Source organism: Theropithecus gelada, chromosome 2 (assembly GCF_003255815.1).
Source record: "Theropithecus gelada isolate Dixy chromosome 2, Tgel_1.0, whole genome shotgun sequence".
NCBI lineage: Eukaryota > Metazoa > Chordata > Mammalia > Primates > Cercopithecidae > Theropithecus > Theropithecus gelada.
In genome coordinates, this window is record NC_037669.1 from 173689335 (window position 1) to 173705586 (window position 16252).

Sequence of the window (16252 nt, forward strand, 5' to 3'; positions counted from 1 at the left end):
AAATACCTGATTTACCTGAAAAAGAATTCAGGAGGTTAGTTACTAAGCTAGTCAGGTAGAAACCACAGAAAGGCAAAGTCCACTGCAAGAAAATCCGAAACACAATACAAGAAGTGAAGGGAGAAATATTCAGGGAAATAGATAGTTTAAAGTAAAAACAATCAAAAATTCAGGTAACATTGGACACACTTAAAGAAATGCAAAATGTTCTGGAAAGTTTCAGCAATAGAATTGAACAAGTAGAGCTCAAAGACAACATCTTCAAATTAACCCAATCCAACAAAGACAAAGAAAAAGGAATAAGAAAATATGAGCAAAGCCTCCAAGAAGTCTGGGATTATGTTAAACAACCAAACCTAAGAATAATTGGTGTTCCTGAGGAAGAAGAGAATTATAAAAGCTTGGAAAACATATTTGGGGGAATAATCGAGGAACACTTCCCCGGCCTTGCTAGAGACCTAGACATGAGAAAACAAGAAGGACAAAGAACAGCTGGGAAATTCATTGCAAAAAGATCGTCACCTAGGCACATTGTCATCTATTATCCAAAGCTAAGACAAAGGAAAGAATCTTAAGAGTTGTGAGACAGAAGCGCCAGGTAGCCTATAAAGGAAAACCTATTAGATTAATAGCAGATTTCTCAGCAGAAACCCTACAAGCTAGAAGGGATTGGAGCCCTATCTTCAGCCTCCTCAAACAAAACAATTATCAGTCAAGAATTTTGTATCCAACAAAAGGAAGCATCATATATGAAGGAAAGAGACAATCTTTTTCAGACAAACAAATGCTAAGATAATTCACCACTACCAAGCCACCACTATAAGAACTGCTAAAAGGAACTGTAAATCTTGAAACAAATCCTGGAAACACATCAAAACAGCATCTACTTAAAGCATAAATCACACAGGACCTATAAAGCAAAAATATAAGTTAAAAAGCAAAAACATAAAACAAGAGAACAAAAGTGCACAGGCAACAAATAGCACAATGAATGCAATGGTACCTCACATTTCAATACTAACATTGAATGTAAATGGCCTAAATGCGCTGCTTAAAACATACAGAACCACAGAATGGATAAGAACTTACAAACCAATTATCTGCTGCCTTCAGGAGATTTACCTAACACATAAGGACTTACAAAAACTTAAAGGGGTGGAAAAAGGCATTTCATGCAAGTGGACACCAAAAGCGAGCAAGGTAGCTATTCTTATATCAGACAAAACGAACTTTAAAACAACAGCAGTTAAAAGAAACAAAGATGGACATTATATGATGGTAAAAGACCTTGTCCAACAGGAAAATATCACAATCCTAAACATATATGCACCTAAAAACTGGAGCTCCCAAATTTATAACACTAATAGACCTAGGAAATGAGAGAGACAATAACACAATAATAGCAGGGGACTTCAATACTCCACTGACACAATTAGGTTATCAAGACAGAAAGTCAACAAAGAAACAATGGATTTAAACTATACCTTGGAACAAATAGACTTAACAGATATAGACAGAACGTTTCATCCAACAACCACAAAACATACATTCTATTCAACAGTGCATGGAACTTTCTCCATGATAGGCCATATGATTTCTCCATATGATAGGCCATAAAATGAGCCTCAATAAACTTTTAAAAATTGAAATTATATCAAGCACTCTCTTAGACCACAGTAGACTAAAACTGGAAATCAACTGCAAAAGGAACCTTCAAAACCATGCAAATACATGGAAATTCAAGAACCTGCTCCTGAATGAGCATTGGGTCAAAAACAAAATCAAGATGGAAATTTAAAATTTCTTTGAACTGAGTGAGTGACAAAAATGACACAACCTATCAAAACCTCTGGAATACAGCAAAAGCAGTGCTAAGAGGAAAGTTCATAGCCCTAAATGCCTAATCGAAAAGACTGAAAGAGCACAAACCGACATTGTAAGGTCACACCTCAAGGAACAACAGAAACAAGAACAAACCAAACCCAAATCCAGCAGAAGAAAGGAAATAACCAAGATCAAAGCAGAACTAAATGAAATTGAAACAAAAAATATACAAAAGATACATGAAACAAAAAGGTAATTCTTTGAAAATATAAATAAAATTGATAGACCATTAGCAAGATTAATCAAGAAAAGAAGAGAGAAAATCCAAATGACCTCACTAAGAAACAAAACAGGAGATATTACAACCGACACTACTGAAATACAAAAGATCATTCAAGGTTACTATGAACACCTTTATGCACATAAACTGGAAAATCTAGAAGAGATGGATAAATTCCTAGAAAAACACAATCCTCCTAGCTTAAATCAGGAAGAATTAAATACCCTGAACAGACCAATAACAAGCAGCGAGATTGAAATGGTAATTTAAAAATTATCAACAAAAAAAAGGTCCAGGACCAGAGGGATTCACAGCAGAATTCTACCAGACATTCAAAGAATTGGTACCAATCCTTTTGACACTATTCCGTAAGACAGAGAAAGAGGGAACCCTCCCTAATTCATTCTATGAAGCCAGCAACACCCTAATACAAAAACCAGGACAGATCATAACCAAAAAAAACAACTATAGACCGAAATCCTTGATGAACATAGATGCTAAAATCCTTAACAAAATACTAGCTAACCAAATCCAACAACATATCAAGAAGACGATCCACCATAATCAAGTGGGTTTCATACCAGGGATACAGGGATGGTTTAAAATACACAAGTCAATAAATGTGATATACCACATAAACAGAATTAAAAACAAAAATCAAATGATCATCACCATACATGCAGAAAAAAGCATTCAACAAAATCTAGCATCCCTTTATGATTAAAACTCTCAGCAAAATTGGCATATAAGGGACATACCTCAATGTAATAAAAGCCATCTATGACAAACACACAGCCAACATAATAGTGAATGGGGAAAAGTTGAAAGCATTCTCTCGGAGAACTGGAACAAGACAAGGATGCCCATTCTCACCACTCCTCTTCAACGTAGTACTGGAAGTCCTAGTCAGAGCAGTCAGGCAAGAGAAGGAAATAAAGGGCATCCAAATCAGTAAACAGGAAGTCAAACTGTCACTGTTTGCTGACAATACGATCATTTACCTTGAAAATCCTAAAGACTCCTCCAGAAAGCTCCTAGAACTGATAAAAGAATTCAGCAAATTTTCCAGATACAAGATTAATGTACACAAATCAGTAGCTCTTCTATATACCAACAGCAACCAAGTGGAAAATCAAATCAAGAACTCAATTCCTTTCACAATAACTGCAAAAAATATAAATACTGGCTGGGCGTGGTGGCTCACACCTGTAATCCCAGCAGTTTGGGAGACCAAGACGGGCAGATCACGAGGTCAAGAGATCGAGACCATCCAGGCCAACATGGTGAAACCCTGTGTCTACTAAAAATACAAAAATCAGCTGGGCATGGTAGCACACACCTGTAGTCCCAGCTATTCGGGAGACAGAGGCAAGAGAATCACTTGAACTCGGGAGGCGGAGGTTGCAGTGAGCCAAAATTGGACCACTGCACTCCAGTCTGGCAACAGAGTGAAACTCTGTCTCAAAACAATAAATAAAATACAAATATTTAGGAATATAACTAACCAAGAAGTCGAAAGACCTCTACAAGGAAAACCACAAAACACTGCTAAAAGAAATCATAGCTCACACAAACAAATGGAAACACATCCGATGCTCGGGGATGAGTAGAATCAATACTGTGAAAATGACCATACTGCTAAAAACAGTCTACAAATTCAATGCAATCCCCATCAAAATACCACCATCATTCTTCACAGAATTAGAAAAAACAATTCTAAAATTCATATGGAACCAAAAAGGAGTCTGCATAGCCAAAGCAAGACTAAGCAAAAAGAACAAATCCGGAGGCATCACGCTACCTGATTTCAAACTATACTATAAGGCCATAATCACCAAAACAGCATGGTACTGGTATAAAAATAGGTACATAGACCAATGGAGCAGAAAAGAGAACCCAGAAATAAACCCAAATACTTACCAACCGATCTTCAACAAAGCAAACAAAAACATAAAGTGGGGAAAGGACACCCTTTTCAACAAATGGTGCTGGGATAATTGGCTAGCCACAAGTAGGAAAAGAAACTGGATCCTCATCTCTCACCCTATACAAAAATCAACTCAAGATGGATTAGGGACTTAAACCTAAGACCTGAAACTATAAAAATTCAATAAGATAACCTTGGAAAAATCCTTCTAGAGGTTGGCTTAGGCAAGGATTTAATGACCAAGAAACTAAAAGCAAATGCAGTAAAAACAAAGGTAAATAACTGGGACCTAATTAAACTATAGAGCTTTTGCATGGCAAAAGGAACAGTCAGTAGAGTAAATAGACAATCCACAGACTGGGAGAAAATCTTCACAATCTATAAATGTGACAAAGGACTAATATCTAGAATCTACAACAAACTCAAAAAAATCAGTAAGAAAAAAACAATCCTATCAAAAAGTGGGCCAAAGACATGAATAGACAATTCTCAAAAGAAGATACTCAAATGGCCAATGAACATATGAAAAAACATTCAACATCACTAATGAGCAGGGAAATGCAAATCAAAACCACAATGCGATACCACCTTCCTCCTGCAAGAGGGTCATAATAAAAAAATCAGAAAACAGTAGATATTGGCATGGATGCAGTGATCAGGAAACACTTCTTCACTGCTGGTGGGAATGTAAACTGGTACAGTCACCATGGAAAATAGTGTGGAGATTCCTTAAAGAACTAAAAGTTCTTTAAGCCAGCAATCCCACTACTGGGTATCTACCCAGAGGAAAAGAAATCATAATACAAAAAAGATACTTGCACATGCATGTTTGTAGCCACAATTCACAGTTGCAAAATCGTGGAACCAACCCAAATGCCCATCAACCAATGAGTGGATAAAGAAACTGATATATATATATATATCAGTTATATATATCATATATGTATGATATATATCATATATATTAGATATATATCATATATGTATGATATGTATAATATATATTAGATATATATATCATATATAGATAGATATCTCATATATATATATGATGGAATACTACTCAGCCATAAAAAAGGAATGAATTAACAGCATTTGCGGTGACCTGGATAAGATTGGAGACTATTATTCTAAGTGAAGTAACTCAAGAATGGAAAACCAAACATCATATCTTCTCACTGATATGCGGGAGCTAAGCTCTAAGGATGCAAAGGCATGACAATGATACAATGGACTTTAGGGACTTAGGGGGAAGAGTGAGAAGCGGGTGAGGAATAGAAGACTACAAAAATGGTGCAGTGTATACTGCTCAGGTAATGGGTGCACCAAAATCTCACAAATCACCACTAAAAGAATTGTATCCCAATAACTTATGGAAAAAAATTTAAAAAAATAAAAAATATATATGATTAATGGTCAAAATATCAGCAGTAACAGGAGTTTGGAAGAAGTTGGTTCCAACTCTCATGGATGACTTTGAAGGGTTTAAAACCTCAGTAGAAGTAGTAATTGCAAATGTAGTAGAAACAGCAAGAAAACTAGAATTAGAAGTAGAGACTGAAGATGTGACTGAATTGCTGTAGTCTCATGATAAAACTTGAATGGATGAGCAGTTGCTTCTTAGGGAGGAGCAACGAAAGTGGTTTCTTGTGATGGAATCTACTCCTGGTAAAGATGCCATGAACATTGTTGAAATGGCAACAAATAATTTAGAATAGTCTATAAATTCAGTTCATAAAGTAGCAGTAGCTTTCAGGGGACTGACTCCAGTTTTTGTAAGAAGTTCTACTGTGAGTAAGATGCTACCAAACAGCATCGCATGCTACAGAGAAACTTTTGTGAAAGACTGAATTGACTGAGCAAACTTCATTGTTATCTTATTTTACAAAATTGCTACAACCACCCCAATCTTTAGCAACCACCAACCTGATCAATCTGCAGCCATCTACATGGAGACAAGACCCTCCACCAGCAAAATGATTATGACTTGTTAAAGTCTCAGATGATCTTTAGCACTTTTTAGCAACAAGGCATTTTTAATTACAGTTATATATATTTTAGACATAATGTTATTGTGCACTTAATAGACTTAGTATAGTGTAAACATAACCTTTATGTACATTGGAGAACCAAAAAAAGTCATGTAACATGTTTAATTGTGATATTTGCTTTATTGCTGTTGGCCGGAACGGAAACTGCAGTTATCTATGAGATACGCCTATATCTATAAAAGCTGCAATGAAGATGCTTACAGTATGGTTGGAAAACATAACTAATACTTCACAAATCCCAACATTGTATATAATTATATGCCAAGTTATATAGTATAGACTAGTATCATAGAAGTTTTGGCTAAAATCTGTGAGCAAATTTTTGTATGATTAAAAATGCTATGCAACATAATAAAAGAAGGTATGTACTTAAATCACTTTGGCAATTGTGAAGATGAGTTTTAAGTACTTGATGTTAATGATTAACTTGAAAGTAAACTACTAAAAGTTGTTCCTATAAGGACAACTAGAATGTTAGCTATGCTTTCTAGAATATTTGAGCAAAAATAAAAAAAAATGACAATTTGATTTAGATCTGCCTTTACTAACAAAATGGAAGCATAAAAATAGATTCAGTCATCCAATAAGAAAACATAATTAAGGGCCCAGAAATATAAAGTGACAATTTCTATTAAAAATGCAGCACATAAGAATATCCATACATCGGTTCAGTGCCTGAGTGTCATGTTCTGTCTAAATAAAAACCTGAGCAAGGCAGGGGAAAATGTCAGCGTTAATTGGTCAAATTAGGCCATATCTTTAGTTGACATTACATTTGCACTTGACAATTTAGGTTTGACCTACACACCCAAAAATTTATATTTGACCCACACTAAGAGAATCCATACCATTATAGTAGGTACTTGACAAAGAACATGTTTCTTGTGTTATATTTTTGTATAATTTAATTTTCACAAAAATATACCATTTCCCTTGCCTTGAAAGGAAATGATTATTTCTTTTTTTTTATATAAGACAGACCTGAGACCTTTTTCCCCAGTTCCAAATACTTGGTAATATTCAGTTATTTGATTAACTGATTTGACTTTATAGGCCACAGAATCAATCTATTTTTAAAGAACTGAGTTTCCCAAGGCATGGGACACCTACACCGCCTAATTTCATTAGTAGGTATATCAGGTATTAAGTAGTCCAGTAGGAAAGGTATTCCTTTTATAGTTTTCTTTCTGTTGTTTATATCAAGGATTAAGTTTCAGTATCATGCAAGCATGTTTTCACCATTTCTCAAATATGAGGCAATGTTCCTTTACAGCAAAGACAACAGACCTCAGGATAAGCAGACAACAATATCTACTTGGAATGTAATGTTGTCTTTCTTAGATTTGTATTTACTTTTACCATGGTCATCTACTTATGGCAAGTGATACTATACTGGTTCTCATTTACAGAAATAATAACAACTTTCCTCTAAAAATGAATTTAAATCAAGTTAGTCGATGTAAAGAAAAATATTAGGGAAATAATAGTATATATAGTTCTCAGATATAGGCAAATTTGTACCATGGTAATTCACTAGTGACTAAAATTGGGAAAACAGAGCTAAAATAATTAACACGTTAAAAATGTTTTTTCATTCAGTTATTCATATTAATTACTGTTAATATTTTCATTGGTATAATATATGAATTCCTAAGTTGTCTATTGGCAGGGAATTGCAATCTATTATTTAATCCAAATAATTTGTAGAAAATAAATTATTGATACAATTTAGTTAGTATTAAAAGATAGAACAAGGGGATTTTTAATACAAGTAAGGTAAAATAGTTTCACTGTTATTTGTTCTAGAAGAGTTTGGAGGTACTGCTGTTATTACCATGACACAAACCTAGAATTTCAGCTTTTAGCAGTACCACACAGGCAAGATCATATTACAATACAGCCACTTGGCATTCTAAAATAATGGTTCTAACCCTGTATTCTGCCATAATACATGGAAAATAATGGTCACATATTAGATATATTCCTGGGGGAATGCCCTGATTTTGGCAAAATTCTCCCCTTTCTGCTATTTTTTCCAGAACATTTAGGCAATACAGGGCTGTAAATGTTGGTTATGCGTAAGCTCCAACATGTTTCCTTCTATCCAAGAAAGTAAAACCAAATGTTAAGTAAATGAAAAAACACTAATATAATCAGCTTATTTAACAACAAAAAATAAATCATTCACAAATTTAAGTGCTTTACCTATTTTTCACAACAAATACTTAAGGTATAACTCACTACTGACAGGACTAACAATGGCTCATGACACCTTGGTCCAAACATACTACTTTATTGTTGGAATACCAGATTAATGTCACCTCTTTATATTTTAGTTAAGACAGAGATACCAAGGTAATGACTGGATTAGAGCATGATTTGCAGATGCAGTGACCTAAGTGAATGGTACTGGCACCAGCTATTTATAATTTGATAAAGCAACCAATCATCCAAATTTACTTGCAACACTTAAAAGGTATGAGTTTTATAATTAATGGAAAAAATCTTCATATTAAGGTTGAGAAAAATAAAGGTCTCCTTTTGTGACACGAAAGTAGAATAACTGTCAGATGGTAACCCAAATGTTCCCTTGTGAATTAATGTGTTCTACAATATTAGTAAAACCTAACCACCCCTTTTATGTATAAAATGTAGCACTCACTGATAACACTTAAAATGACCAGGAGTGGTGGCTCACACCTGTAATTCCAGCACTTTGGGAGGCTGAGGTGGGTGGATTACTTGAGGTCAGGAGTTAGAGACCAGTCTTGCCAACATGATGAAACCCTGTCTCTACTAAAAATACAAAAATTAGCCAGGCATGGTAGTGAGCACCTGTAATCCCAGCTACTCGGGAGGCTGAGACAGGAGAATTGCTTGAACCCAGGAGGCGGAGGCTTCAGTGAGCTGAGATCACATCACTGCACTCAAGCCTGGGCAACACAGTGAGACTCTGTCTCAAAAAAAAAAAATGCTTTTGTGTATTCTGATACAAGTTTTAACAATATATGAATTAGCAGAGTTTAAAGAATTAGATGATATAGCAAACTGTAGGGATAAGAAAGAAATGTATGTAAACTGGGCCATAATGAAAACAGTTTGTTTAAAGGTCCACAGATCTGATCAGTGTCACTGACATAAAATCAAGTCTTGCACTGAACTAAGTCAACATACTGTTTAGGAAAAAGAATTTCTAATATGGATTACAACAGAACTGCCAATTGCTTACATACATATGTGTGTTCCATTCTTGTTGTTATAACATCAATTAATAACAATCATCTTAATTTCATAATTATATTTTGAACTTACCTTTGCCAAAATAACAGAAGCAGAGCATGGTCAACATGATAGTTTCAGGCATCTTAATAAAACCATCATTTTTGGCATCTATGCTGACATTGTAATGGCCTCAAACTGTCAATAACTCATCCAAAGCAAATTTAATAAATGTGGAGACATGGGCTAATATTACAGTCAGTTTGCCTATATTCACTATGCACATTAGCTCTACAAAAGAATGCGAATCAAGGAGGCTGAGGTGAAAATATCATTAAACAATAATCCCAAATTAACCAACAGTAAAGTAGAACTCTATGTTCAAGAGTTGTACACTCACACACATGATAAAAGCATAATCATTAAACTTTTTCCTGAATTGTCTAGGTTTAGCTAATAATTTTAATGTTACTGATGGACTTTGGTCCTCTTTAACAAAAATTAGAAACATTAATTAACACATTCTTCCCAAACCTTTATTATAAACTTTTATGTTTAAGTATCTATAATTTTTCAATTATTAGGGAAACAATGTGATATGTCATTTTAATCATGGGTGGATCACCTGAGGTCAAGAGTTCAAGGCCAGCCTGGCCAACATGGTGAAACCCCATCTATACTAAAAACACAAAAATAGCCGGGCGTGGTGGCAGGCACCTGTAATCCCAGCTACTCAGGAGGCTGAGTTAGGAGAATCGCTTGAACCTGGGAGGTGGAGGTTGCAGTGAGCCAAGATCGTGCCACTGCACTCCAGCCTGGGTGACATAGTGAGATTCTGTCTCAAAAAAGAAAAAAAAGAAACATAAATAAGTAAAAAATAATTATTTGTGTAAGGGTAGAGGAGATAGAAAAAATATATGACTTACTCTCTTCATTCTACATGTATCATGTAGGTGTAGAGTTTACAGAAATACCTTTGTAAAACATGGTTACTATTTTTTGTTTGTAGGTATGTACTTGAAGCATCAGTAGGTCAACTGGCTAACATTCCCACCACGGCAGAAATGCAAATTTTGGAAAAAACAGCCCATAATACTTCAATCGACAGTGAACACAGAAGGCATTTTGTTATCAAATTGCCAAACTAATAATGGTGAACAAACAAGGCAGAATTCTCCTGCTGTTTATATTAAAATTACCACCCAAGCATCGTTCAGACATCTCAGGTCCAACTATAATTCTGCATTTGCCCATTGTGTGCTTAACATCAATGTGATCTAGTAAGTACTACCATGATCTTTGAGATTTCGAAGAATCACAGCAGGAAGGCTATGGGACTGCCACCCTGTCACTAACTCGGCCTCTAGTTCTTTAATGTGGGCCCTGAGCATGAGGGGTGGCACTTTCAGAAGCAGGTCAAGAGGCAGCAAAGCTGAAGAAATAAAAGGGGGAAAGATATGAAACTGTAACATAAATTACATTGAATTTTAGAGAGTTGTGTTTGATTTTATTGCTATCAACACTAAGTTACCTGGTCTTGGTCTTGATCCTGTTCCTCCAGTGAAGTCCCTGAAAATAGAATTACAGGCCATTAGAATGACTTGTTCAACTTGGATTTGACAAACTAAGAGCCTACATCTTGCTATGGTCTACATTATAAAGATTAATAAAGATTATTTTCCCTCAGGATACTCTCAAGAGTTTAATTCAGAGGGAAATAAATAATATTGCAACACACAGTACAATTGACATTCTACTGACAAATGGCAGAATCGTCCCACCACAGTTGTTTTTTAGGCTCTAAGTATGACTAAGAGCCTAACTCTTATGATCCTGAATAATTTTCTTGTTACACTTAAACTCGAAATATGATTTTGCACTAAAAGGATATAAGATTTAAAATGTTATATACAGTACTTTCTATGATTTGTTCCTGCTCTATTAAAAAACAAAACAAAACAAAAAACAAACAAAAAAAACCTTATTCCTCTTCCTATAAAATGTTTTTTGCATTGAAAATAATTATCTTTCCTAAAGTTGCCAGTGTTATTAACATCCCGTTTGCCTTGGAGGTGGCCTTAGACTGTACCAGCGATATGTGTAAATCACCTTCAGCCTTTTTTTTCCACTGTAACCAATTTTTTTTTTTTTTTTTGAGACGACTCTCGCTCTGTAACCCAGGCTGGAGCGCAGTGGCGCGATCTCAGCTTGTTGAAACCTCCACCTCCTGGGTTCATGACATTCTCCTGCCTCAGCCTCCCGAGTAGCTGGGACTACAGGCACCCACAACCATGCCCGGCTAACTTTTTTGTACTTTTAGTAAAGACGGGGTTTCACCATGTTAGCCAGGATGGTCTTGATCTCCTAACCTCGTGATCCACCCACCTCAGCCTCCCAAAGTGCTGGGATTACAGGTGTGAACCACCACGCCCAGCCCAGAACCAATTTTTTAATAGTTTTCTGGAACGAAATAAGAAACATCTGTGCCCTGACAAGTTGTAAGACTCAAACTTAATGCAATCCAACAAAAATATATCATACATCTACTATGTATAAGGCACATGATAGGTATTTGTTAAGTAGGAATAAATACAGGAATTTAAATACAAGTAAACATGGCTGATAAGTCTCTTATCCCAACCCTTTTGTTTTAATCATAGATTTTTTGATACATGCATGCAACACCTATCTGTGTTATTAAGTGTAACAAAATTGGCACTCATTTACCTACCACCCAATTTAAGCACTAGAATAATACCAAAATCTTTGTATCCACTTATGAGTTTCTTCCCTGTTCCTTTCCATTCCCTCTTGATTTTCACCAGGGTAGCACTCTCTTGATCCCATAATATATTCTGTTCCATTCTGAGCTCAAAGTTCCAGAGCCTTGAAAAGTAAATGGAACCTGCCAGCCTTTAACAGTTTATATATTTTCCCTAACCCTGAGATAAGGAGCACGTTCAAAAAAAGAAATGAAGCTGATCCTGCCCTCAGAAAGTTTGAAAAGAGACATGATCACAGCAGTGCCCATGTGTAGGCAGGACAACCTCAGGGCTGAGCTGAGAAGCAGAACATCTGTTCCAGCTCCTCGTATGCCTGCACAAATGCCATATCCCAGCAAATGCTTTCCGAATAACTTTGCCCCTTAGCCTTCTAGATGAGGCTAGCACTGTCTAATAGAAACTGATGGTAAGCATCAAACATAATTTTAAGTTTTCTGGTAGCCAAATTTTTTAAAAAGTAAAAAGAATACAGTGAAATAAATCTATTTTATTTAATCAAAAATATCCAAAATATTATTTCAACATATAAAAATTGAGATATCTTATTATTTTACATCTTAATTAATATTAAATGAAATTTAAAATTGAGTCCCTCAGTTGCAGTGGCCACATTTCAGCTGCTCAAGAGTCACATGTGCCTAGTGGCCTCCATACTTAACAATGTGGTCTGCCCTTCCTTAAGTGTTGGTCATTGTCTTCATACGCTTACTACATTCATGCCATGTAGCTGCTAAACCTGCAATACCTCCTGAATCCCACTCTCTTAAAAAGTGAATACAAATGCAACTGGAGGCAAACTTGTATCCATCAGGTTATTCATGTTCTTGAAAAGCTGATAATCACTCACATGATGAGTTTGCAAGATGACTGTTCCAGATGTCCTGAAGAATCTAACATTTCAAACATTTTTACATATCAGCAAATGCTACGCATAATGTGTGCTAGTGGGATATGTGACAGAACACCCTGACAATGCTGAGTTGCTGCCGCCTCTGCTATTCCTTTATATAATTTTAAATTACTCTTTAATAAACTTTCGGGAATCTTTAAAAAGAACCATTACACATTTATTCATTCATTCATTCGAGAAATATTAATTAAGTGCCCACAATGTATAGCCACCATGTTGGACACTGGAGATGGGACGGTGAAAATAAATAGTTTCCACAGTCTTGGGACTTAAAAGATTGCATAGAAATAGCAGAAAATAAATGTCAATTTCTCTGGAAATTATATCACTAACTGCAAGAAAATATAGTCATCTGAAATTTCAAAATAGAATAGACTCATTGTGACCAGAAGTGACAGCTTTTAACTATGCAATTGTTGGGTTCACAGATGGACAAACGATTGAAATTATGCAGAGCCTGGGGGAAGACTGCCTCTAGATTAAACCACATCGAATGTTTATGCTCAACAGAGCATTATGGCTACAGAGGGTGGTGTCCCCATCGTATCACAAGCTGAAAAATATACCAAAGTGGTTTCACGCAGAGAACATTCCAGAAATAGTTTCTGGTGAAGAGGTTTAATATATTATAGTTTGTGTTCTCTGAAAATTTTGAAATGGGCATTGACCAACAGCACTTCAGGCTGATGGAAGAATTTCAGAAAAATAGAAGGCTGAAAGAATTCTAAAAGGCCATCCCTTTCAGCTCTCTTCAGACCTAGTATGACCTCATCTGGAATTAATAAGGCAAAAGAGAAACTGAAGTGCTGAAAATGAGTGTTAGCCTACAACTTCCACCCCAAAACACTAACAGATAAAGTGAATAATCCAGGAAGTAGCTTTCTAATTTTTTAAATAGACTTTTCACTGAATTAAGTCACGAGCAAGGTGAATTATTTGGACAATTATTTTGCCAGCAGAGTCCTGGCCAAGAAGAAGATGAAGCCCTAAAATTTCATCTCTCATAAGAATTCCTTGAAATATGTATCTGAACAAAGAAAACATTTTCACATGCATTATAAGTGTATTCCATCATTTAATTCAATTGTGAAAAGTATCAATACTATTTGATATTGATAAAAATAATTAAACCTTACGAAATGAGAGGTTTGGCTTCCAATAGTAAGGTAATGCCTTCTGAAACTACTGCAACCACACCATGTAAGCTAATGAGCATTTTATAGCTGAAGCTCTCTTTCAGGCAGTGACATTCATACATACATCCTGTGTGAATAAGCAACATTATGTAGCTTTGAGTTCTCCTATGTATCTATAATGTTAATAGAGTTGGTATCATGACAACAAAGTAGTATAATGCTCCTGTGCCTATCCCCTTGTACCCGAATAACATATCTCATAACAAACGAGCAATAAACCAGGACAGTATAGAACTATCACAGAAAAGAAACAAAGTGATCTTACTATGCGTTTTTTTGTTTGTTCTTGTTAAGACTGCTGGAGTGTGACATTGGCAGATGGGCCAGGTTGACTCTAGCAAGGAGTAATCATGCAGTACTTATTCCTCCAAAGTAAAACCAGATACAGATTATGAAAAAGATGGAGGGAGAAGAGCTACAAGTAAAAATAAGCAAGACTTCTGCTTTTAGGAGGCAAGATCCACAGGTCCTGAAAATACACAAGGTCTTTCCAGTCACAAGTATGATGCTGAATGGTCACAAACCTCCACAATCATCTTTACATATAAAGACTTAGAGGCCTGGCAGGGTGGCTCATGCCTGTAATTCTACCATTTTGGGAGGCCCAGGCGGTGGATCACCTCAAGTCAGGAGTTCGAGACCAGCCTGGTCAACATGGCGAAACCCCATCTCTACTAAAAATTCAAAAATTAGCTGGGTGTGGTGGCAGGTGCCTATAATCCCAGCTACTAGGGAGGTTGGGGCGGGAGAACCGCTTGAACCCAGCGGGCGGAGGTTGCAGTGAGCTGAGATGGCGCACTGCACTCCAGCCAGGGCAAAAGAGCAAAACTCCGTCTCAAAAAAAAAAAAAAAAAAGACTTAGACTTAGGAGCACACTGTCAGATACAATTATGCATACACTGACGAATCAAAAAAGTTGTGAACCACAGGCATCTTTGATACCACAAACATCCAGTGTCTCAAACCAGCCTGCCAACTATACCCTGTTGCCTTGGCAACAGGAGGCAAGCAGACGTGGAGAAATCTTGTTGCCTGAGCAACAGGATCCCTTTAAAAAAAAATGTGCCGGCCGGGCGTGGTGGCTCAAGCCTGTAATCCCAGCACTTTGGGAGGCCGAGATGGGCGGATCACGAGGTCACAAGATCGAGACCATCCTAGCTAACATGGTGAAACCCCGTCTCTACTAAAAAAATACAAAAAACTAGCCGGGCGAGGTGGCGGGCGCCTGTAGTCCCAGCTACTCCGGAGGCTGAGGCAGGAGAATGGCGTGAACCCGGGAGGCGGAGCTTGCAGTGAGCTGAGATCCGGCCACTGCACTCCAGCCTGGGCTACAGAGCAAGACTCCGTCTCAAAAAAAAAAAAAAAAAAAAAAAATGTGCCTTAAGCTGTGGCTATGGCAAAGGCTGTCAGTAGGCAAGATTTCAGTCCTTGGTAATGAGATAAAGAATTTACACTAAGATAACAATCATTCATCTATTAATTAATCAGTATCTGTAGGTTGGTACCTACGTGCAATACACTGTGCCCTGGAGAAGGCAAAGATGAATTAGGCATAGTTTGGCACATACCCGGCACACAGTAATAAATATCCATCAATTAAATAAATGAATGAAGGTTCTTAAGATGGTTGTAAAACAATGACTAAACTTTACTAGGACCTGAGCATATGTGATAAAGAGGCTGAAGCCCCCATGAGCATTATCAAGTTCCACTATAGAGAATATTTTATTTATAAGTTGAAATAATATGCTATGACTTGCTGGATTAGAATCCTCAATGTGTATATACTAGGTCAGCCTACGAAACCTGCATAAAAACTGGTAAAAGTCAAGCCGATTCTTAATGCCGTCCTAGCAAATAGTAATAGATATAAAAGATTTCATTTCAAATTTGAAAATGATTAAAGTTGGAAATTTCAAAGAAATTGGGGCTTATTCCTCTCTTGATCTTGCCATTAACTATATTCCTCAAAAAAAGGTCTTATCAACTAATGATGGCTTGGATTCCCAGGTGCTTTCCAGTTCTAATATTATTCTCCAGCCCTGAGACTTCAAAACGTCTC

General features: G+C 36.4%; 1 protein-coding gene across 4 annotated transcripts in view; it reads right to left on the reverse strand.

Moving 5' to 3' along the window:
- Positions 1–16252, reverse strand: part of NEK10 (NIMA related kinase 10) — a 263478-nt gene that overhangs the window by 41008 nt on the left and 206218 nt on the right. For all 4 annotated transcript variants that reach the window (XM_025376245.1, XM_025376248.1, XM_025376247.1 and 1 more), the window contains 2 exons: positions 10833–10870; positions 10593–10733 (listed from right to left, as the gene is read on the reverse strand). In XM_025376245.1, coding sequence (XP_025232030.1) covers positions 10593–10733; positions 10833–10870 — 179 coding nt within the window. The remainder of the gene's footprint in view (positions 1–10592; positions 10734–10832; positions 10871–16252) is intronic.